This window comes from Bactrocera latifrons, unplaced genomic scaffold (genome assembly GCF_001853355.1).
Source record: "Bactrocera latifrons isolate USDA-ARS-PBARC rearing strain unplaced genomic scaffold, ASM185335v1 scaffold_5, whole genome shotgun sequence".
Lineage (NCBI taxonomy): Eukaryota > Metazoa > Arthropoda > Insecta > Diptera > Tephritidae > Bactrocera > Bactrocera latifrons.
This window is the reverse complement of record NW_017537156.1, coordinates 724,300-750,081: the sequence shown is the minus strand read 5'-3', so window position 1 is coordinate 750,081 and position 25,782 is coordinate 724,300. Positions and strand designations below refer to the sequence as shown.

General features: G+C 35.5%; 4 protein-coding genes across 4 annotated transcripts; 2 read left to right on the top strand and 2 right to left on the bottom strand.

The window, feature by feature from the left end:
- Positions 1-210: 210 nt before the first annotated feature.
- LOC108973645 (cuticle protein 16.5-like) lies at positions 211-6,521 on the bottom strand. The gene is made up of 4 exons (XM_018941036.1): positions 6,445-6,521; positions 6,081-6,377; positions 691-723; positions 211-595 (listed from the first exon to the last, which is right to left on the bottom strand). Exons 1-4 carry the CDS (start codon positions 6,448-6,450, stop codon positions 278-280), a joined length of 654 nt encoding a protein of 217 aa, XP_018796581.1. The 5' UTR covers positions 6,451-6,521; the 3' UTR covers positions 211-277.
- On the top strand, positions 3,256-3,700 carry LOC108973662 (vitelline membrane protein Vm26Ab-like). Its single transcript, XM_018941062.1, has 2 exons — positions 3,256-3,292; positions 3,364-3,700. The coding sequence occupies exons 1-2, from the start codon at positions 3,287-3,289 to the stop codon at positions 3,661-3,663; spliced, it is 306 nt and encodes a 101-aa protein (XP_018796607.1). The 5' UTR covers positions 3,256-3,286; the 3' UTR covers positions 3,664-3,700.
- Positions 6,522-10,929: 4,408 nt separating the features above from the next.
- Positions 10,930-16,239, top strand: LOC108973644 (cuticle protein 16.5-like). Its single transcript, XM_018941035.1, has 5 exons — positions 10,930-11,020; positions 11,084-11,379; positions 11,454-11,478; positions 15,691-15,735; positions 15,831-16,239. The coding sequence occupies exons 1-5, from the start codon at positions 11,015-11,017 to the stop codon at positions 16,164-16,166; spliced, it is 708 nt and encodes a 235-aa protein (XP_018796580.1). The 5' UTR covers positions 10,930-11,014; the 3' UTR covers positions 16,167-16,239.
- A 3,392-nt stretch (positions 16,240-19,631) lies between these two features.
- LOC108973684 (histidine-rich glycoprotein-like) lies at positions 19,632-20,143 on the bottom strand. Its single transcript, XM_018941090.1, has 2 exons — positions 20,056-20,143; positions 19,632-19,989 (listed from the first exon to the last, which is right to left on the bottom strand). Exons 1-2 carry the CDS (start codon positions 20,059-20,061, stop codon positions 19,741-19,743), a joined length of 255 nt encoding a protein of 84 aa, XP_018796635.1. The 5' UTR covers positions 20,062-20,143; the 3' UTR covers positions 19,632-19,740.
- Positions 20,144-25,782: the final 5,639 nt, after the last annotated feature.

Genomic DNA, 25,782 nt, shown 5'->3' with positions numbered 1-25,782 from the left:
GCTAGACGCTCGGTCACTATTTTCCTTCTAGCTTAAAAAAAAAAAAAAAAAAAAAAAAAAAAAAAAAAAAAAAAAAAAAAAAAAAAAAAAAAAAAAAAAAAAAAAAAAAAAAAAAACATTTTTTGAAGCTTATAAACCAGGCTCCCCCCTTAAAAGAATAAGCTTTTTTTTACAACCATGGAAAAAGTGTAACGAAGAACAACAAAAATATATGATTTTCTTTTCACTTTATAATTTATTGCAACAATAGCCTTTACAATGCACATTCATCAACTGTTTACTTCTTCTTCAACAAAGTGGACACCAAAGGAGCGGAGTAAGTGACTGGAGCAACTGGAGCAACTGGAGCGCTGTAGACAGCAGGAGCAGCAACATGAGAGTAAGTGGCCACTGCTGGGGCGGAGTAAGCGGCGTGTGAGTAGGTGGTGACGGCAGGAGCAGCATAGGTGGAGTAAGCGGCATAAGGAGCAGCCGCATAGGGAGCGGCGGCATAGGTGGTATAGGCGGGCACAGCAGCGGCGGAGTATGTCAAAGGAGCCACCAAACCGGGATTGGCCTGAGCGACGGCGAAGAGGAGAGCCAAGCAGATGAGGAACTATAATGAAAGAAGAAAAGGAATTGTAAATTGTTTACCCTTCAACTTCAATTCGATTGAAGTAAATTGGCTGAATTCTTGTAGCGTACACTTACTTTCATTTTGTGTGAGTTTATGGTTAATGCTGTGAGTTAACTGATATCAATTACGATTCTGCGAGCATTTTTATAGCAAAATTTTGCCACGCAAGAACCCAATTTTTGGTGGTATGGCATTAAAATCGGAAAGAATGGTCAATAAGAGCACACGCCTACAATCTTTCCAAGCCATAAGCTCTGATTTAACAATTTTTTGGATACATATGTATGTAGGCTGCGTGCTTGCTTGAGGCAATTATACCTTTCTGTGTGGATGTGTGGCTTGTTAGAATTTGACATAAACTTACCGGTTTCAAATGTTGCAAAATTCCTCAATACATACATACATATGTATATGTATTTATACGAAAGTTCAATGAAAAGTTATGTTATTCAATTCTTCACAGTGTCATTATTATGCCTCTTGGCATGATGATATTACAAAATGATTTCAAGTTTGTGTTTGTATGTGTCGTGTTTGCGATAGTTCTCAAAAATTGATAAATAATAGAATATTTCTCCAAATATATTTAAGTAATAAAGACAATTAATTATTTTTCTCTTTGATTTAATTTTTTATCATATTACACGTTAGAGTTAATTAGAGTTAAATATTTTCGGTTTTCCCAGTGGGAATAAATATTAATAAAAATCGGTTTGCAAAATATATTATTTCGTATTTTCCATTTTATATTTCAATATTTGGTAATCGTAGAGTTGTAATTTACCAACTTTCAACTTTATCGCAAAGTTTGACACTATGTTATACATACTCAGAAGTATACCAGCGTTGTTTGTATTGCTTACAGTAACTTAAAATATTCTTCTCGATCATTAAATGATCAAAAGTGCATCGATGAACCTAATACAATTGTTGGGTATGAAGCTCTATCGTCATATAATCGATGTCATAGTTCACTCCAAAACGTTTTTTTTGTAAAGGTCGTCCAAAAACAGAAATTGTTGAGATAGAGGACCAGCTTACATTTAATATTACAAGAGCTTTTGACATTAGAAATAATTTTAATTTGGAACCCATACACCTTGTCGATCGTTAAAAAATGAAAGGTCGTGTCGATTGGTCGCGAGAAAGGTTATCAAAATACGATAGCGGTGCTTCGAAACACGTCAATGACATCGTCACAAGTGATGAATTGTAGATTCGAAGCACTTCTAAGCACATTATTCCCTGTTGTTTTGCAACAACTAGATATTTCGCAATCATGCCACTAGAGTAACAAAGAACAATAAATTCTGAGTGCTACACAACTATTTGTTTGCCAATTATCTTCGAAGAAATCAAGGTGAAACAAGCATCGAAAAGGTATCACTCTATGCCTCGAAAATGCGAGCTCTCACACATTGATCCAAACAACTGCTTTTTGAGTACTCAACACATCGATTTGATGAGACATCCGCAAATTATAATAAGTCAATAGTTTTCGAAAAAGGTATTGCTCTTAATGAAGAATATTTTGAAAAACAATAAAGCGATTTTCGATGAAAAAAATATATGTTTTTCTTCTCTAATCCCGAAACATGGGGTAGTCGAAAAGTCTTTTCGTATTTTGTTAATAGCATTCGTATATCTCCAGTACTAACAATCACATTCTGTTATAGCATATACTGTTGGAAAGGTGCGATTTTAAACTTCATTCAAAATTTAAGAACAACTAAATTCGGGAAAGTTGAGAAAAAGTCAAATCTGTTTAGAAATTAGTGAAAATATGAATGAAATTCGCTATATTTTGAAATTTTTGTATAAATAGGGAAGAATGTCGCGGAAGTCACCAATGAAATTTGTGAAGTGTACGGACATGATGCTGTTCGTTCAATTCAGTTCGTGTAGCACAACAATAATTCATTCGCTCCGTTCTGGAAATTTAGAAATTTCGATTTACATTGATGAAAGTTTTACAATCAGGGAATAATGCCTCTGGCGAAAAATGACAAAAAAGTGGTCCACCAAAATGGTACACTGAAGTTTGATTAGAAATTGGACAAGACTTTTTTGACAACAAATAAAATTAAATTACTACCTTATACCATAACAATATATATTCTTATTCCAATCAATGATCAAACGATATCTGTGCTTGAATTTTCGGAACGAAATAAGTTACGTTCCCATAAAGACAGAAAAAGGCCATAATATTTACAAAAATATGCTGAAATATTTAAACAGGCATAAAATAGCTATTAAAACAGCATTATACATTGCTATTTCAACATAAAAATAGTTTGCGTTTACAACTCAAAAGAGGTGGCAATGCTTGAATTACCATTCATAATTTTAAATCATGAGTAAACAATTAAAAAGTAGGCACAACAAACTATCATTAATGAGTTTATTAAGTTTGCTTATAAAAAATATAATGCACACATAAACTTATTACACATACTTACACATACCTACAGATACATACAGACACTACACATAAATTTAATGTTTGGGCTAAGCCATAAGTGACAATTGAACTTCTTGTACCGCAAACAAGATTTATTTCCTTACAACACCCAGCAGCGATAATTTGCTATTAATTGCTCGTTCTGAGCTTTTAATGTCATTAGTTCAGTATCAGCTGTTAACAAAGCACAAACACACTACAACAAAATGAAAGTAAGCAATCCACACATCCTTCTAATACACAAATCTACATATATTTATAACACTTTATCATTTTTTTCCAGTTCCTTATCTGCTTGGCCCTCCTCTTCGCCGTCGCCCAGGCTAACCCCGGTATCGTGGCACCTTTGACTTACTCGGCTGTGCCCTCAGTGGCCACCTATGCTGCATCCCCATATGCCTACAGCGCTTATGCCGCACCTGCCGTTGCCAGCTACTCACACGCCGCTTACTCTGCCCCTGCTGTGGCCACTTACTCGCATGTTGCTGCTCCAGCTGTGTACGGCGCCCCAGTTGCCCGTGTTGCCGCGGTCGCCCCCGTTGCCTACTCTGCTCCAGTCGTCTCAACTCTGTTGAAGAAATAGATGATTTTGTTTTTTTGGATTTCTATAAACAATGCTTTCTGTTGATGGACCTGTGAATAAATGTTGATTAAGTGATATATATATATAGAAAAATTTATTTTTTATTATCTGCGTTGGAAAATACTAACGGATATAACCATATTTAGATCTGTTAGTACTTAAGAATGGACATTTGGTTTTCTGATAATTTCATAGTTAATATATAATACTTATGTATGCACATGTATGTATAGTAAAAGTATTAATTATCTATGACAGTGTGTTAATTACGACCTAAAAAACTGAAGCAGCTTATAAAGCCTTAAATATTAAGTTTACAGGGCTAGACCTACAAAGAGTAGAATTTGTGCGACTTATCCAGCTGTCAGACCCACCTAAAGGTGAAGAAATGAGAGAAACAAGAGTTTTACAATGTAATAGGAACTTAGGCAAACCTTATCCAAAGGCCGATAGACTATGCCTTCGGGGGTAGACAGACGACGCGGGAAACTGAATTTTCACTCAACCCAAATACTGAGTGGGCATGAATGCTTTAAAAGATATATGTATGTTCCAATTCCATCATGACATTAGTGCGACGGTTTTGTTTTTTTCAGTACCCCCGTATGTAAGGGAAAAGTTTATATCTACACTCGCCAAAAGTTTTTCGGTGGAAAGCACGTTTTACAGAATGGCATATAAATCGCTCTCCTTTCACATTCACATGAAATCTGCTATGTAAATTAAAAAAATTGCTTACACGCGACGAAGAATTCAACACTGGAATGTATGTAAAGAAGTTGGGTCCATGTCCTATACGAGATTTGAGTGAAAATTGGGCCCGAAGCGACGAGTAAAAGGCTAATTGTTTTGCAAATCATCTAGAAAAGGTACTTCAACCTAAATGCACAAAGAACAACTTTAAACTGTCCAGTTTACCCAACACAGCTTTCGAGTCACTCGAGTATTTTAAGACTTTACCTGAAATTATTCTTTTCTGAAATTACAAGAAACATAAAAGAACTCAACCCAAAAAAGTCACCAGGATATCAGAATATTACCCCAAAAATGCTAATTGTGTTCTAAATATTGCTGTAAAGGTGCTCTTATTATTATGAAAGATGTCTCCTTTTCTCCACGAAAATAATAGAATACCAAGGCGCCAATTCGGGTTTTGTGAAAAACATAGCACGATAGAGCAAGTAAGTAGAATGACTAACGAAATAAGAAAAGCGTTTGAGCTCAGAGAATACTGTTAAGCTATATTTCTAGACGTGGCTCAGGCATTCTATAAGGTGTGGCCTGAATGCCTTTTATATAGGACTACAAACATTCTACCTTTAAAATTGGATTCTAAACTTAGACTATTACACTAATACTACAACTAATAGATTTAAATGCCTTTTTCTATACCATAAATTAGTTCTTCATCCAGTTGCTCCATGACAGATATATGATTTAGGAATAGGTTGGGTTTCACACTAAGGCTTTCGATACTTTTCCCTCATAAAAAAAACGATAACCCTACTGGGAATTATAACATTTTCAAAGTTTGGCCAAGGTTTGGTTTGACGAAAATTATTCGTACTCTGCACCAGGAAAATCAACCATCAAGGGCTGGTATGCTAAGCTAAGATGTCCAAAAAAGGTTGTTCACAGCAACAATTTTGTATGACCATAAAGTGAAGTTGATTGAGATAACAGGTACTCTCAAGGTATTAACTGAATGTGAACATCACATCGTTCACGTTTATTTAGGTTAATGATGATCCGGAGCAGTGTTTGGGCTACCTTAAAAAGGAAGGACAATCAACAGCGATTATTACTAGCATTATTGAACCGCTTGACGGACGAAATCGTTGAAACACACTTTCATTTAAAGAAAGAAATGATGTTTCACCATAACATTGTCCCATGTAACAAGTTATAGACAACGAAGACAAAAATCCGTGAACTGGGATTCGAGCTGCTTCCGCATGCATCGTATTCTTCAGATATGGCCACCGCGACTATTTCCTTTTCGAAATAAATTTTTGAATGAAGAGGTGATCGACGAACTTAAGGTCTATTTAGAAGCAAAGGATAAATGGACCTATAAAAATGGTATCCAAAAGTGGTTATACGATAATTAGTATATCACCTCTGAAGGGAAATATGTTGAATGCAAAAAACAATTTTGCAAAAAAAAAAAAAATATGTTTTACCCTGGTGGGCAGGGGACTTTTCAATTGACCTGCTATAACCTTACGTAAAACAGTTAAAAAAACATAGTGATCTTAGATATATGACTTCAGATATAGTATAGCATGATAAGTACTTTTGCTCACGAAAGTAATAAAAGTGCACGTTTATTTTAATTTATAACTTAATCAACATTTATTCACAGGTCCATCAACAAAGAGCATTATTTATAAAAATCCAAAAAACAAAATCGTCTATTTCTTCAACAGAGTCGAGACGACTGGAGCAGCGTAAGCAACGGGGGCGACCGCGGCAACACGGGCAACTGGAGCGCCGTACACAACTGGAGCAGCAACATGCGAGTAAGTGGCCACAGCAGGGGCAGAGTAAGCGGCGTGTGAGTAGCTGGCAACGGCAGGTGCGGCATAAGCGCTGTAGGCATATGGGGATGCAGCATAGGTGGCCACTGAGGGCACAGCCGAGTAAGTCAAAGGTGCCACGATACCGGGGTTAGCCTGGGCGACGGCGAAGAGGAGGGCCAAGCAGATAAGGAACTGGAAAAAAATGATAAAGTGTTATAAATATATAAAGATATATTATAAAGATGTGTGGATTGCTTACTTTCATTTTGTTGTAGTGTGTTTGTGCTTTGTTAACAGCTGATACTGAACTAATGACATTCAAAGCTCAGAACGAGCAATTTATAGCAAATTATCGCTGCTGAGAATTGTGAGGAAATAAATCTTGTTTGCCGTACATGAAGTTCAATTGCCAGTAAAAATTTTTTTTATTGTGGTGTCCGTGTGTGTGTCTACGTACTCGTTTTTCTTTCATTTCGAACATGATAAAATTAGCAACTATTCACTGTGATCAGTTCTTGCTTGCCCCCGAGTGGTTTCAAATTGTTTTTGGGAAGGGAATAATACCTAAACACATACATATATTGTATATATGTACATCATCAAGTGAAATAAAGTGAATGTTACTCTTAAACCCTTTCCGGATTTTTCCGATATCTTCAAGAAATATAGGTGCATCTTTTTGGTAAATTGGCGAATACTATATAAGCAAGGAATTTATATATTTATTTCAAAATACGACTATATTCCACAAAGGCAAAATTGCTGTTATTTGGAAGAGCATTATGTAATAGCATACTACTATTTTATAATATATTTCTTTAAGTGCAACTCATAAAGAATATTCAAAAATGCGAGACGAACTCGCAGTTTACAATTTCAATTATTTAATGAATCATAAAATACTGCAAGAATTTTTTAAAAAGCATCGAAAAATTAACATTCAAATTTAAAATTGTATGAGATTGTCCTGCACCAATTCTCGGATACTTCGGTTTATAAGTTGTAATTATATATTTTATATACAAGGTGCTTTCCAAAGTAAACAGGACTTTTTGAATCTAGCACCCCTAATGGCGCCATCTATATGTCGACTTGTGGGAGAATTTCATTACATTTCACTGATTGGAAGTGAAGTTATTGCATTTTAAGGGTCAGTATGTTTGTGTTATCGGTGCGAAAATGAGCTTCCAACAAAGAGCCAACCTTAAATTTTATCTTAAAATTACTAAACATTTCACCGAAACGTTTCAATTGATGAAACAAGTTTATGGCCATGATTGCCTACCCCGTAGCAGAGTGCACGAGTGGTTTCAATGTTTTCAAAGTGGTCGTGATAACATAAATGACGATCAACATGTGGGCCAATCAAAATCCGTGATCACCGGAAATTCCATCGAAACTTTCCGTGAATTCATTAAAAATCAGCCGAAATCACTTGAAATTCCGGGAAATAGAAACGAGCATCTCCAAAACATCAATTTATCGCATCTTGATCGAACATTTGGGCTTACGAAAGGTGTGTGCACGGTTTGCTAGGCACAAATTGACTGACGACCAAAAATTGCTCAGATTCCAACATTCGAAGGAAGATTATTTGCCCAAAAATCACACTTTAACCATTAACCACTCCGCGTATTCACCTGATATGCCATCGTGCGACTTTTTCCATGAAAGGAGAGCGTTATGCAGACTTAGAGGTCATTGAAAATTCTTGCACCAGCATACTGGCGGCCATACCGGCCAACGAGCTAAAACATTCGTTCGACATATTTTGGACCGTGCAAAAAACTGTATTGAAGCAGAAGGAGACTATTTTGAATAAAATAAATTGATTTTACCGAAAAAACCGAATATGGTGTTTTCTTTTTTTAATTCTGTTTACTTTGGAACGTCTCTTGTAGTATATCAAAATTTGGCATATATCACATATAAATATTCGAGGTAATTAGATTGATTTTTAAATAAATATTTGGAGTATGCAGTAAGAGCTATTAACAGAATTAATTAAGCCTATGACCATCAATAACAGGAATCTACGAAAAAATTGTGAAAAAGTGGGCGGCTGGGTGAAAATTTATGAAATCGGATTATATCTCCTTATACCTTCCTTATAACGATACTGTCGAAAATTACTCCTTTATAAGAACGGGGATAAAAATTGAACAATGAGCGTGCCCCACCTTATATTGGGTAAGATCACATATCTTGGGACTTGCTCGACCAATTTCAACTAAACTCAGTACAACATTTTTTTTTTCTCACTCCCACGTCACATTGTGAAAATGGACGTCATCGGACTACAACCGCGCCTACTTCCCATATAAGAAAAAATAAATTCGTTTAGATTCTTTCACTTTACGATATACAAATGAAGAGACAATTAATATAACGAAATGAAAGTTTGCACAAATGAAGTACAGTATGTCTTTGAAGTATGCCAGCCAATGACCAAAAATTGTTCAAAGCGAACGCCAGTATCCAAAATTTGCTTTTGACAAAAAATATGGGTATATGTGCGAGATAAATAATTTAAATTCAGAGAAAATGCTTTCCTGATAATAGCCTGGCTGTATGTCAAAAATGGATTGAAGCGAATTTATCGGTTTAATTTAGTATCTTTGTACCTAAAATGAATAAAATTGGTCAAAAACTTGAGCTAGTTCCCATGTAACTTACATCAGGATTTCCATATGAATGGGATGGTCTGTGAGGCACCTTAATGAAACCCAGGGAACATTAGAATATACAAAGCGACTTCGAATAACTCAATAAATAATGGTGAAGCGATGTTAAATCACACGATATTGGAGGCCAGCACGGATAATGTTCTTACAAAGAGTTTCCTTCAATATATTTATTGTTTCGTTGCCTGCACGTCATGTTGTTAGAAGCAAAGGCCATTCACATTAATACGTACGCCATTGACTGTAACATTATGGAGAACCCATTTAACGACGTGCGACGCATGTGATACTCGTTCGGCTTAAATTTTTGCGCGGCAAATCTTCCATAAATTGGATCGGCACAGATTCAATTGTTACGCGAGCCGAATATTCCGGCCACAGTACCTATAGTTAACCTTTGACCGATAATAACGGTAAATGGTTAAGATATACAAGTGAAATTCCTGACCATAGTACTTATGTGTATCAAAAATAGGTCGTCAATACTACCCTGAGCCCCCAAATAGCTAAAATAAAGATTTTCGAACTTCCAGGTGACCTTATACTGGATATATCGGCCAATATTTGAGTTATTTTAATGAAAATTACAGAGCATATGTATTTTACTTAAAACATTGTATATTTGTGCCTAACATAGATTCAATTGGGCGAAAAGTTGATCTAGCCGCCATATAACTAATATCAGGATCTATGGTGATTATATTATTTATTTATTAGTAGTTATTTATTTAGAATAATATTTACTATTGGCAAAAAAAAAAGATAAAATCGAGTCAATACTACCCCGAACTCCTATATACTTCTTATAATGAATTTCATTCTTCCAACACATTTTATGCCAAATATGCATACTTATATGTCAGGTCAGTGAGTATTATTAAACATAACACTGCTCCAAAATATTTTTTCGAGTATACCCAGTCCGTCCATTTCTCTTCCCGCAATGTGTGAAATTTTAGTGAGACTAATTAGAGCAGTTTCTTTTTTAAAAGGTTGCCATATCTTTCATGAGTTTCTACTTCTTTAAAATAATTAAAAATAAAAAAGAGAAATAACCATTGCTGCGACCTATTGATGCTCATATATAAAATGGTCATGAGTGTAATATCAGCGGAATATGGAAAATTATCCATTTTAAAAGAGTTATTAACCTAAAACTAATGAACTCACGTGACAAATTTAAATATCTAATTTCTTTTTTTTTCTAATTTCAAATTTATTAGTTGATTACTATTATTTTTTTCATGATTACAACAACAATTGATATTAATAACACAATTAGCTTCTACCCTTGAATTACTTAGTGCAGTTCAACTGAGTATTTGTGCTGGAAGCCAGTTATCAATTAAATCGCATTAATTTGTCTGTGCCACAACAACAACAAGATGAATAGTAAAAAGTCATTTACCTGCGCACACATTACGCGCTTTATACTTGTCATTAATTTGATAGGCGTACTCGCGCCGTCAGCGCTCTGGCCATTCAAAAAAAAAAAATCTTTTATAATTTCGTGCATGTATGTATATATGGGTATGTGACCGTAAATATATGCGCATGTGCATTGTTAGCCCTAAGCGAGAGCATGTCGCTAAGCACAAGCATTTGATACGTTCGAGGGATTATCAGACCGGTTGGGTTCTTGTGTGGGAGACAAAACATTGTCAAAAAGATATTTGTTAGAAGAATTTTCAATTGTTGGAAATCACAAACGGCACGACACATCCGTGTTCGCTATCCGGAACATTGACGCGAGTAATCACACAGATAAAAGTCTGCAAAATCTCAAATCCGCGACACATGTAGGGAAATAGCTAAGCTCTTACGATATAATCACAAAAACCGATTTAAATAAATGAAATAACAACAACAACAATAGCAATATATCGCGTTGTAATGTAAGTTTGAAGCTGATCAACTCCAGTGATAGAAGTTGACAAATAACGAGTGATCAAGTTGCGCAAATGTCTTTTTCTGTGGAATTCTTCATAGTGGAATATTTGTACAACTTTTTGACTTTTCTGCTTTACAGTGACGCTGCGAAATTATGTATAAATAATTTTGTAAATTTTGTATAAATAATTGCCGCTGTTTGATAGTTGATATCAGTTAACTCACCGCAGTCGATTAGCCACAAACTATAACAAAATGAAAGTAAGTTCAACACAGCTTTTCAAATTTGATTACCATTTCATAACAAAAAATTATTATTTGCAGCTCCTCATCTGCTTGGCTCTCCTCTTCGCCGTCGCTCAGGCCAATCCCGGTTTGGTGGCTCCTTTGACTTACTCCGCCGCAGCTGTGCCCGCTTATACCACCTACGCCGCCGCTCCCTATGCCGCCGCTCCTTATGCCGCTTACTCCACCTATGCTGCTCCTGCCGTCACCACCTACTCACACGCCGCCTACTCCGCCCCAGCAGTGGCTACTTACTCTCATGTTGCTGCTCCTGCTGTCTACAGCGCTCCAGTTACTTACTCCGCTCCTTTGGTGTCCACTTTGTTGAAGAAAAAGTAAACTGTTGATAAAAAAAAATTAATAAATGACATATAACCGAAACTAATTTAAATTTTTTACTTATTATAAGGACGAAATTTATTAGGCAGAGAAAAGTGATAAATCCGATCATATAGACCATTTATATTTCCACTGTAACATAAAAAAAAGTCTAACGCTGTGTAAAAGTACAGAGTTACGACTTTAGTTACACTTTCTTGATTGATCTTGATTCTATAAATTATTTTCCATTTATCCATTATCCATTTTTATGTGAAAATGAAATACTAATTTAAAATGGGAAAGTACAAAATGTATTCAAGTATTCAATTTGTTAATGCCGATCGAAATGTTCGTCTTTTGAAGCAAACCAATCAGGCACACAGTTTTCGGCTTCTGGGTAGGAATCGAAGAGCTGCTCAACCAATTCGTGTCCCCTAACTGAAAGCAAATGGTAATCGGAAGGGCCAAGTCTGGCAAATACGGCGGATGGTGAACTTGCTCCCAGCCAAGTATGGATTATATCCTGAACCAATGTTGCTTTTGTCTAACATAATTACTTTGCCGTGCTTTCTGTCTCATTCTGGACGTTTTTCGAAAAATGCATGGTTCAAATCGAATCATTTATTGTTTGTAGGGATTAGCATTTCATAACAGCTTCACCAAATTTTAGAAGCTTATGATACACCAGATAATTTTGATCCCACCAAATATTGAGCATTGACTTCTCACCGAATGATTTTGCACTCGTTGTTGTTGTTGTAGCGGCGGAATTCTGCCGAGTTGACAGTCCTTGGCATTATAAAAATTCGGGTCCGTTCCGGTTACGTAGACCCGGCTGTCGTGGGAACGGAATTTTTCACTCGTTGTTGGTGGTTGTTTCGGATTAACTCTAGATTTTTTCCGTTTAGTATTCTTGAAATAAATCCATTTTTCATCACCAGTGGCAATTCGTTGCAAACCTGATTTTATTTGTGTCTTCGAAGTAAATTTTGAGAAATGTTTTTTGGGGTTTCGCTTTTCTATTTGTCTTTCATGCAATTTTTAGTACACAAATTTTACATTTTCAACAAAATGAAAAAATATGATGTTGGTAGTTCAATTACCGTAAGATATAATATGTTAAATATGTTTGGCAGATGTCATGACAACCCAACATAAAAAAATAAGGTTTTTCCACAACAAATGTTCCCGACAAACACATTTACATCTTAACGCTCACTTTATACCTGTTACAGTTATGAAAACATTCAAATTTTTCAAACTGTTAATGAATAAGAAGAACCACTTTAGCTTAAACGTATACAATGTGAGCGATCTATCGAAAGAGGGAAGATTCCTTTCGTTTAATTTAGGAAAGTTCTAATTTTAACCTGTTTTCTAAGAAATATGAATAAACGAATGCTCCAACTCTAAAGGAGGCAAGCACGTCTCCAACAGCTTCTTACAGGAGTCACTAAACGACACTACATATTTCCAGCTGTGGAATTCTTATGAAACTGGGCAGCAAACAGAGTTTTCCCGACTAAACACGGTTCAATTTCAAAGTTGTCTAAATGTGGTTAGTATTTAGTAAATATTACGGAAATTACTTAATGATTGGCTGTTAAGTTTCGAAGCTATTTTTAAAATTGAAGGGCAGCTTCATAGACATGTATTTTTAAGGAGCAAAAGGTATGGAAATTGTGTGATAAGAAATAATAACTGGTTTTCTATTTTTCCAGAGGATCGTAGCGCGTCTGGTTACTTCGGGAAATAGTTAACAATAATTAAGATATATTGATAAAATTTAGTACACGTGTTGCTTGGTGTCCAAAGGGGTTGGGGCATCATCGGCCTATTACCATGCCAACAAAGTGCCGTTAAGCGGAAATTAAGCTCAGAAAGTCATACCAAAGGAATCGAACATATTGAATTTAGATCCGTCTGAAAACGAAATCAAATTCCAGTACTCTAGGGATTTAGAAACATGTGTGTTGCTGATAAAAGGCTGTTCTTTAGCGAAACTCAGTCTTCATTGCCTGTTTTTGGGGTTGAAAAAATACCGTTTTCTCGAAACTTGGCCAAGAAATCATGTTTGCTCAGCCACGACGAACAGTTAGCGCTCTGCTAGACTTTCCGAGATCAGTTTCAATTTCCTAAGCCAGAAGTTTCAGTGCGGAAAGTCTCGGATTATCCTTTATCTTACGCACTATATAGCGCTTATAACAGTATTTAGTTCGGTGCCTCCCTATCTTTATTAGGTACACAATTCTCACAAATGAAACACTTGATCATTTTTGAACTGTGCAGGCTTTAATACTCACCATTTCAGCAATTTTTCTCAGTGGGTGTCCATTTTTGAAAGAATGAATAAGCAATCATTTCAAGTTCCACAATCAGCTTATAACGTAGCATAATAACAATTGAGAGACAAAAATAAAGGCATTAAAGAGGAAATTACAGTTAGAATGCGGAACGATGATATACCGGGACACAAACAAATTTCTGCATAAAATACGCTATGAGCCAATGTAAATCGAAAGCCAATATATTATCGAAATAAAACAATATACGTTTAAGACATGCGATTTAAAAATATAGAAATCGGCGCTTAATTTTTCATGTTCCCATTTACCGAATATGTGAACCTAAGTACTGGTTAAAGAAAGTTATCTGGACATATCACTTGACTTTATAACTTATATGAGTATATGTATTGGTAAATAGGCGATATCTTAACGAAACTTACAAGCAAGTTTGCTAATGCAAACAACGGATAAAATCGGGTAAATACTTCCCCTAGCTTAAATACATGCAATATAAAGATTTCCGACTTTCTAGCTAACTTTAAACCATTTATGTTGCCGGATATGGAAATGTATGTGATTTTCAATGCTTTCATAAACATATTGTGCTTTAGCGCTAAGCATATGTTAAATCGGTTTGTGCCTTAAGATCCTTATTCTTCATACAATGATTTCTGTTTTATACCTCCTAAACCCAACATATTAAATTTACGATCATTGGTTGAGTTTATATTACATACATATATCATATTAGAATTGATTACGTTAAATTTAAAATGCATTTCTTTGATAGTAATATTTAGTAACGAACCCAAGAGAGTGTACGTATAAGTAATAAGAGACCAAATATGGTTGTAATGAACAGGGTATATGCCACGATGGAAACATTTGATAATCTATAAAGTATCAGTCATCAGTTTTGAGATATCGATCTGATTTGTCATAACAGCCAATAACGAACTACTATAGCACATAGCTGCCATACAAACTGACCGATCAGGGTTCTTTTTAGGAATATATAGTATTTGTTAAAGGTATTATAGCTCCGCTATATCCGAAATTAGTGTTTTTTCCTGTTTAATATAAAATTTTGCAAAAATCGAAAGGTAATTCCTCGGCTTTGATTTTTATGAGAGTATAAACTATTCGGTTACACCCGAAATTAGCACTGTCTTACGTGTTTATGTTTATGTTAATGTTTTTGTTGTATTATTCTGAATGCAAATGCTTCATTATTTAAAAAAAAATTGTGGAGGAAAGGAAATAAGCGATATTACAGTGGCCAACAATCACTCAGTCAGTAAGAGTGCGATTATTAGAAATACTTATAGAAAGCGATGAAGTGAACTTTAATTTGCTCCTTTACTACATTACATCTCTAGAACAAAGCTAGGCTCTTTGAAAGCCAAAGCTAATTGGGTCAGACTTGAGTAAACAATAAAAGACCTTTTACCCAAAAGAAGTCTAAAAATAGTTTGGGTTTAGTTAGTTTTTTCAACTTCCGCTAACATTTCTGGGTTTTCCCGTTTTCATATAACTTAGCATATGGTTAGTAAATTTTACTTCACTGCCCAATTAAAACAGGTAATCAAAAAGCAGCCCTACAGTTTCGGATTATCAATTAAACCTTTTTTTTAGCAATTTTTGTCAATTATTTTTTAGATTTGCTGTCTCATTCTACGCAATCAATTCAAGAGTTCCCTTTGATCAAGTTCATGCCTAATCATATATAAAGTAACAGCAAGACAAGCATTAATACCTATTGTCATATTATTACCTCTTTGTACATGTGTGTTTGTATGAGCTCGTATTTGCGTGTCTTTGTGGATGCTTGCGGCTGTGAACATACAGACTAACATATGAGAAAATGTACTTAGAACTAAATAAAGGCATATGAATAACAAAGTGTAGGCGGCGGATTCTTGTATATGATATAAATACCTTTATCCATACACACAAATATGTATCACATAATTATGATTTTCTGATTGCGAGAAATTTTGCTATAAATTATGCGCGCAGAATCGCAATTGACATCAGTTAACTCGCAGCAGCCAATTAACAACAAACTCTAGCAAAATGAAAGTAAGTGTACCTTACAACCAGTTAGCCAATTTATTTCAATCGAATTGAGTTTGAAGTGTAAACAATTTATAATTCCTTTTCTTTTTTCCCTGCAGTTCCTCGTCTGTTTCGCACTCCTCTTCGCCGTCGCTCAGGCCAATCCCGGTTTGGTGGCTCCTTTGACTTACTCCGCCGCTGCTGCGCCCGCCTTTACCACCTATGCCGCCGCTCCCTATGCCGCCGCTCCCTATGCCGCTTACTCCACCTATGCTGCTCCTGCCGTCGCTACCTATTCACACGCCGCTTACTCCGCCCCAGCAGTGGCCACTTACTCTCATGTTGCTGCTCCTGCTGTCTACAGCGCTCCAGTTGCCCGTGTCGCTGCGGTCGCTCCAGTTGCTCCAGTCACCTACTCCGCTCCTTTGGTGTCCACTTTGTTGAAGAAGAAGTAAATCGCTGATTACTTCGAAAATGTGAATGGAGAGAAATGTTGAATGACCAAATAAAAATTTAGATGCACTATAAGCTAACTGTTTTTTAACTTGCAAATTTCAGTAAAAGGTCTCAAACGTTACACCAAATTTAGTTTTGACCAGGCAATAAAAGAATGTCATATAAAAAGATGATTCATTGCATAGATCTCATTTTGCACTTAATACGTTCCCATTATATTCCAAATCCGGGTAGAAACTTCACTTACTTCGGAATTGTATTATATTAAATACTGGGAACCATAACATTTCCTGTTGCCACCACCTTCATCACAGATTTAGTGGAGATTTAAATAATGTATGAGCTAAAACCAATCTCGAATAAGGCGATACTTTCTTAATAAAAAATTAGAGCTCCGCAATTATTGATTGTTAGTTCGCCGAAAACTATGGAAGCTAGTTTACTTGAACATGTTCATAACGCTCCTTAACAACCGTAAATGTTGAATGTTGCTTCTCAAAGCTAAAAATATTTAAACTATTTATAACCACAAGTAGAAAAAAATGGAGAGTTTGTGGAAACGTTCCTTTATCTAATTTATTTAAAATTGAAAAACTCTAACAACAACCAAATGAGAAATTATCTGCTCGCCAAAATTTTCTCTCAACAAATCCATTGATTGATGCGAGGTGTGGGAAGTGAAACTAAATGTCGTCGGTGACGGTTACGTTCTCACTGGCAGCATTTTCGAAAAAATATGAGCCGACGATTCCACCGGCTCACAAACTAACCCAAATTATTTTTTCTGTATTAAATGACAGCTCTTGAATTGCTTCAATTTTGCTGTTTAAATACTCATTGAGCCAGAAATGGGTCTCATCCCTGAACAAAACTTTTCCCGAAAAGTCAGATCATCTTGGAACTTTTCAAGAGCCCATAGAGGGAAGACATGTCGTTTGGTAAGGGGCAGCGGTTTCAGTTCTTGCACAAGCTGTATTTTGTACGCCAAGTCGTTCCATACGTCACACCGTGTTGCTGTGAATGGCGCCGAATCAACTCTCGATGATCTTCGTGAACAATCTCAGCTTGTTCTTTTTTACAAATGTAAATACCGCTTACGCGGTTTTAGTCTACTTTACACAGCGCGTCAGTTGTTCTTCCTTTTCGCTATTTGGCTAGAATTAGAAATTCCCAGTATAGCCAGGTTATTCTACACCTGGTCCCTTCAACGATGTAGGGGTCTCCCTCTGCTTCCGTACTGCGCCGAATATTCTCCTAGTTGGAGTGTTTTTATCAATTTGGACGACATGACCAAGCCAGCGTAACCTCGGTCTTGTAAATCGTTGAACTATGGCTGATACATGTTCTTCACCGCATGCTGGACATGGTCTATTAGGTAGGCCGATTATGTTGACCATAAGTTGAGCGAACCGCTCAAAAAACATTATTTACAAAACGCGAATTTTCGTAATAAAGTTGAACGATTTAAAAACGTTGTTCAGGCGTAAATTTTTCCTTGATAAAATCCCAAACAATTCTGAACAAAAATAACACGACAACTTGACACGACTCACGCCGATCCCTTGGAATCACCCTCACCTCTTCATGACCAATAACTGAAATGAATTGCTTTGATTTTTCGGTTACAAATTTGTAGCTGTTTTATTATCTGTCAAATCTTCATTTTCTAGATCGTCATTTCCTATGAAACTTCGACTGAGAATAGTTAAAGTTCCTAATACCAAAATGAGTGCGATTGATGTGAAGTTGAGTTGCCTTGAGGTGGCTGATAATGCGCTCGAGCTAAGTGAACGAAGGTCAGTTAGCGTTCGTTAGCAACTCTCAGATGAGCCACAGAGAAATCTTTATGATTGAAGGAATGACCTAAGAGTACTTTGTTTTACTTGCTATATATATATGTATACCGATCATCCATTTACTTTACCTCTCATATTCCATTTCTCTTATTAACACCCAAATACATGTTAGTGTCCCATCATCATTTCATTATACTGGCCTTGGTAATATCTCTCGAATTCTATTAAATCTTGATTGCAGAATTTGCATTGTTTATCTAAATAAAATGTAACCTGCCCATCTTTAGAGGCATTCTCCATGATGGGGAAATTTGTAATCATGTCAGTGAAAAGCTCGTCAGCCGATTTCCAAGATAACCCGCACTCCGGCCTTAAACTGTTCCAGTAACTTCGACTTTTCCCGAACTGATCGAAAGAAAGCGCTTCGTCTTCAATCAGGACAACGTTAGACCACATAAATCTTTGATGACTCGGTAAAAACCGGGAGAGCTTTCCTGGAGAGTTTTGATGCATCACCATATAACCTTGACCGTAAACTATCGGACTACAATTTGTTTCTATCAATGCAGAACTCCCTCAATGGAGTGAAGATCGCTACAAGAGAAGCCTGTGAAAATTACTTGTTGCAGTTTTTCACCGAAAAACCAAAAAAGTTTTACACTGATGGAATAATGTCTTTAGCGGAAAAATGGCAAAAAATGGTCGACCAAAATAATATATTTGGTTCATAATATACATAAAAAAAAAAAAAAATAAGTTGAAGTTTTATTAGAAATACGAAAATGCTGAAATGTGATCGTCCTTTTCTACATACTGCTATGACCAAAAATAGTCAAACTTCGTTCATATTTGAAAATTTTTAATTTAGTGTCAAATCTATATCGTCCCCTTAATATCGTCTCCTTTGGCCCAGATACACCTGTGCCGACGATTTCCCCAATTCTCGAAACAGTTGCAAAAGCGATTCTCGTTTAATGTCTTGAATGATGATTGAAAAAAGTTTCCCCGGGAAAGGTGGTTTGAGTTTACTAAAGTAGCCACACGCAGTTAAAGATATTGATTGAAAATTTTGCAAAAAACTCGCGAAGAATCAATGAAGTATGCGATACTACATTCTAGTGATACAAAAACCAAGAGTTGTTGGCCGGTAATTCCGGTCTCTTTTTACGAAAAGCCTCGGGCATACAATGTTCAAATAGTATACTCTGTGAACAGTTTGGCAGGTCGAAACGAATTCGGAGTATACCACACTTCGAGAAAGTATTGTTTCACAGACGTTAACGCGATTCTGATTTTTGAAAAAGGTTAGTGAGTTCAGAACCAATTGTACATTCACATTCCAAATAATCTTTCAAAAAGGTTTTAACTGTTTCTTCCGACATTCCACCGATGCCAGTAATATCTCTAACTGTTAATCGTCGATTATCAAACAACAATTCCCTTATTTTATTGACGTGTTGATCATCAGTTAATGTTAATGGCCGTCCTGGACGTGGTTCGTCCAAAACACTTTCGTCAAAAACACTTTCTCGCGGCAAGCAATTCTCTCCGAAGGTCTTTTCCAAAATTCTGAACATTTCGGCACCAGAAATTAGATTCCGCGCACAGAATTCAATGGAACTTTTTGTTTTTTGGTGACCTGTGTTATTACTAAAACGTTGTAACAAGTTTTATAACATTTAAAAATTTATTTACTTTTCTTGTTAACACCAAAAATTGTTGTACAAAGCCAACTCAAAACTTTAGATTAGAAGGAGAGACAATAAGCCGTTGCCAGCTAGTGGTGACCAGGTTGGTTGTTATGATGGCTGTCTTTATGATCATCATGCTGACCGACATGACCATGTTCGTCGCTATGACGCTGGCTTTGGTCTTGATGTTCATTGTGTTGATCTTTCTTTTGATCATGTTGGTTTAACTTATGGTCATCATGGTCATGCTGGTGGCCGTGTTCATCATTATGACTGCCATAGGAACTGCAGTGTGCGACGGCAACCATAAGGAAGAGAGCAAATATAACGGCGTACTGCAAGGATAAGGTAAATACAGATTCTGGTCATATTTTAAAACTTTGTAAAATATAAAAACTTACCTTCATGTTGTTGTTGTTGGTATTGGGAATGAATACTGTAGCTGTAGCTTTGTGAGCGCTTTCAATAGACAATTGATGCTACTCCATTGCAACTCACTCGTTTTTATACTAAGGGAAGATGGGAACTCCAAAGCCAAGGTGTGTCATTCAATTTTCGCACTTCAGTTTATTTACTTCCTTTTGGCAACTTTAGTTTACGTTTTCAATTATCAGTATGTTGTTAAAAATATTATAAAACAACTTTTGTTTTGCTTACATTTCAAATTTTTTATATTAGATTTACAAACATATATTTGAAGACTTTGGCTTCAGTAGGGGTATACGGTACTAGTTTTGTAGTTTTGTATACTTAACGGTTTTTTGAAAAAACTTAATCTTATCAAGATCCGTAATATATGTATATCATAATGATCTGAATGATGTCCAAACAAACAATAAATTTAATAAAACTTTAGATGCATTGATAGAAGTTGGTTCCTATAAATATTACTATGGGCAAAAAATAGTAAGAATTTTTAATCTAAGTTTCCCGTGAAACCCGGTGGTTGAAATATTTTTTTCTAGATTGGTATGGCCGTCAGTGGTATCTGTCTCAAATGTTACATCAAAAGAATCATTAGTATTTAGCATAAGCTTATACTTCTGAAGAACATTCTGAACATAATGTGGATTCGGCGATTTTTACAATGAACGAAAATATTCCACAAAGAAATTGTATTCAATTTTTTGTGCGGAATCAAATTTCTTGTGCCGAAATATTCAGAATGTTAGAAAAGGCCTCAGTGTTATTTGTTTGTCACGAGCAAGTGTCCTTGATTGGTACAAATTATTCAAAGAGGGAGAGTAGGCCGGCCATCAGCATCAGCTGATGATCCACACGTCAAAAACAAGGAGCAGTGACAACAATTATTAAAGATTATTTGGGCATTATAAAAGTGAGAGTGATGATTGGTCAAAATCACTCTTTATACTCGAAAAAAAGTCCGTGAAACAATGCTTTCCGACTACCCCGATGTTATGAAATGCATTATTACTGGCGATCAGTATTGGGTCTATACTCACGACCCGGAAATAGACGATCAATCAACCGAATATCGTGATAAAGGAGAAGCAACTCCAAAAAAAACACCTCAAAGCAGTTCGAAAATTACAGTTAGGTTGACAACTTTCTTCGATTATGGAGGTGTGGTGCACTCCGAATTCCTTCCGACCGGACAAATTGTCTACAAGGAATATTGTTGTTTTTTACACCACAATAATGCACCGACGCATATTGCATTGATTTTTCTTTCCTGATTTAGCTCCGCATGCCTTTTGGCTATTCAGCAAACTTAAACGATGGCTCCGGGGAAACCGCGTCAATTGAAGACATTTAACTTGAATCAAGCATTCTCTCTTAGGATTGACCTCTTAACCTAGCCTAACCTAACGTGGTATAATGATTTTATACTTTCAAACTGACTTTAAGACGTTAACGTTGGTCAATACCGGCTTAGGTCAGGTTAGGTTAAGAGGTGGAACCTAGGGATTTCACTTGGAAAGCTAAGAACGTCGGTCCATTTCGGTTCCAAAAATGGGGAAAAATTATAAGATTTTATCCATTTTGTACATAATAAAGTTATGAGAAAAAGCTTCTCTCCGAATATCACTAAAAAGGAACTTACGCATCCACCGATATTTTCGGCAAAAAGACAACTATCGGCAACTATCGGGATACCAAACTTACAGTTAGACCTATACGGGATACTTAACAGTTATAGCTCGATTTTGACAAATTTTACACCTGAAATGGCATACCTTACAGGCACTATTTTTGCGAAGTATTATGGCTGTACATTTATTGGGGCTTGGTGGTAAGTACACATGGTTGTGGTTTCATTTCGCCAATTTTCACATCGAAATATTGATACGTCAGGATTATGTCTCTCAGCGAATTGCGATGACGGATATAATAATATTATAGAAATAAATCAGCATCCTCATACATCATGAAGAATTGAATAACAGACGTTAAACTGGTTGCTCCTTAAAGAAACTTTGGAAATGATTTGTGCTGAGAAAATGTTATTAATTTAGTTTAAGGGGTTTTAGAGATGACTACATTGAACCTATTAGCCCCATTGAATAACAAATGGAATTATTGCAACTTATTGGGAAGTTTAGTTCTGGCACCTTATAGGTCAATAGCGTTTTGTGGGAGTGGCAATGTTTCGATTTCGTCCACTTAAACGAATGGACTTTGTAACATTTCACATCATACCCGATTCACCGGGTAAAAACACTCTTCAACGGTTACGCTCGAAAATACTAAAAGTGCCATACCCATCTAAACAATACTGGCTGAACAAAATGTATGAATGAAATTATTCAACATCCTCATTTATCATAAAAAGTGGAACAATAGGCGTAACACCGATTGCTCTTATGAGAAATTTCATTTCCAAACCTTTTTCTGGCACAAAATGCAACATATAAACAAATACATTGGCTCATTGGTTTTCCGGTTTCTGGTCAATTATACAATATTCTATGATAAATCATCTTACAAAATATTGTGTAAGGCTATTAACCAGTAGTTTGATTTGCAATAAATTTTTAAGTTCAATTTGGATAACTTATTCCGTTAGAAACGTTCATAAATAATTGAAAAATAAGGAAAACATAATTTCCTTAAATTTATTCAAGTATTCGATTTCCAAAAACTACAAAATAGCGCAGACAACTGCTTAAGCTCGGTTTTCTAATTTCAGCATTTCTAATGTATATTTTGGTGTACCGTTGTCGAACGGCAACGATACTCGCGCTATTATAGATAGTATACGTCTACGCCAGTAAAGAAGAAGAGTAGTGGTGTTAGAAAAATACTAGTTGAATGAAAATAACGAATAAGATAATGAAAAAAGAATAATAATTTAAATGAGAAGTCAAATCTGTCATTACCATGATTTCTGTTGGCCAAGTAGTGTAAAACAAATAAAACAGCATCAGTCACTGACACTTTATTTTCAAATTTACTGTTTGTTTATAAAATATATAACGGACACATGGCAATTTTTAACACACCTTCAATTCTTCGCTTAAAGCGTGAGAATGTAATGTTCGGCTTACCCAAGATTGACACTGCCATACCTATTAATAAAATATGTACATGTATGTGTCATAGGGTGATTAAAAAAAATATTTTTTTTTCCTTTGGCATTCTGAAAAATATGTTCCTAGGCAACTCCAAGGAAGCCTCTCCAAGAATGAGTTCTTAGTTGTAACGGAAAGGTCCTCCAACTTACAATTTTCCATTTTTTCTTATTATCATATAGAAAAATTTATATCTCGCTTCCAACTACTTGAAAAAATATCTTGTTCCTTAGATTCTGTAGGAAATTTACTGCTCTATAAAAATGGTCTGCTATGATTTTGTGATTAAGTTAAGCCTTTCTGAGATATTCATCGTCAAACATCAATGCATATTAGGGTGAATAAAAAAAAAATTGTGTTTTTTTTTCGTTTGGTACTCTGATAAATAGGTTCTAGGCATCTCTCAGAAAGCCTTTCCACAAACCTATGAGTTTCATCATTCATAAAGATTTTCTCATTGAGTTATAAAACTCATAGAAATAAAAATTTTCCCAAAAGTAATCAAACTTCAACCGTTAATGGTTAACCGTTAAACGGTTGGGTTTTTGTGGAGTTTGGGTTTGTAGAGCATTCAATTTCCTAGAAAATCTAAGACTAACTCTAACAAGATATTTTTTCAAGTAGTTGAAAGCGAGATAAAAATTTTTCTATATGATAATAAGAAAAAATGGAAAATTGTTAGTAGGAGGACCTTCCCGTTACAATTAAGAAATCATTTTTGGAAAGGCTTCCTTACAGGTATCTAGGGACCTATTTTTCAGAGTACCAAACGAAAAAAAAGTAATTTTATTTTTGAATCACCCTAATGTGTACATAAGCAGAACGAGCCTACAAAGTATTTTTATAAAATTAGCAACAATATAATTAACCAATATTTTTTTGCATCTTCGCCACGGTTTTTGTTAATTATTAACGCGGTACGACAGCTGTTGAGGGGAAAACAGGTTTGATCATATGCAATACATTTGACTTATTAATGAGATGGTAAGAAAAGAAAATAAAAAACATTCTTTGTCTTTATTTACAATTTCTACTAATGAGATGTGCTGGCAATACGTTGAGTTTAAAAATCTATCGCTAATTAATATTTTGGGGTGTAGTATCTAATGGCATTAAAAACAAGTTAGGAAGGGCTAAGTTCGGATGCAATCGAATATTTTATGCTCTTGCCACTTGCAGGAGTCAAGGCCACGAAAATACTTTAAGGCAATTTAAGTATACATATAATATATACGTATAAGTCTTAAACATAAGGTTGGTTAGAAAAGTGAGTGGGGTAGTATCGGCCAGATTTTATCTATTTTTCCCAATACCATATACTATTAACATGCCCATACTAAAAACCAACAATATGGAGTAATGTCTGCCGAATGTTCAAAAATTCTGATATTAGCTATATAGGGACTGGGCCAAGTTTTTGCTGAAATTTATCTATTTTACTTAGGCACAAAGATACAATATTATGAGTAAAATACGCCCTATAATTTTCATTGGGATAACTCACATATTGGCTAATAAATGTAGTACAGAGTCGGCCGAAGTTCGAAAATCTTTAGATTAAGTCTATATATATATATATGGGGGCTAAGAGAAGTATTGGCTCGATTCAACCCATTATTCTTATACCCATTATACTATTGATAGAAAAGGGATTTGTCTGAAATGCAATTGTATATCTGCAAAATGCAAAATTTTGTTGCATAGGAAGTTGACGGGGGCGTCGACATGCAAAAATCTTAACCAATAATCAATATGTTCTATCCACAAAAATGGGCGTTTTGGATAAATATTACAAGACGATTCATTGATTATTTGGAATAAATGCACTATGACCCATAAAGCACATTTAAAGGCAGTAGACAGAACATTAAAAGACCGTAGAAACTCCTTTGCTCTCATTTGCGAGTCCATAGTTAAAAGTTTTAATAAATGCAGTATACCCTGACATCGAGAGTTTGCACGAAAAGGAATTTCATTGGCTGTGTTCTATGGCCATAGTGTCACCCAGGAATGATGGTGTCAACGAAATAAATGATCTAATTATTTAAAAAATTCCCGAAAAAAAAAAACGATAGACACCGTAAATAATATCGAAGATATAGTCCATTATCTCCAGGAGTTTTTAAATTCACTAAACCCTTCTGAACCGCCAAAACATGAAATGGCTTTAAAAATTGGATTCCCAATTATGCCTCTAAGGAATTTGAGTCCTACAAGTGTGTGCAATAGGACAAGGCTGCTTATTAAGGAATTGAATGACAATTGAATTGTGGCATACTTTGTCACCGGGCCAGCAGCTGGCCAACTAACTCATATACTGAAGATTCTGATGATCTCAAGTGATCTGCCAATCCCATTTAAATGGCGTCAATACCTGGTCAAAAAATCTTTCGCTCTAATTATAAACAAGTTCCAAGGCCAGAATTTCGAATTAGTAGGGATTGACCTACGCAAAGAATGTTTTATTCGTGACCAACTGTAAGTTGGTCTATCGCAATCTGGAGGTCTTGAAAACCAATTTTTAAAAATTAAATTAATTAACATGAAATATCGTTTACAGGGAAGCTCTGATTCAGTAAATTATTTTACTTATAT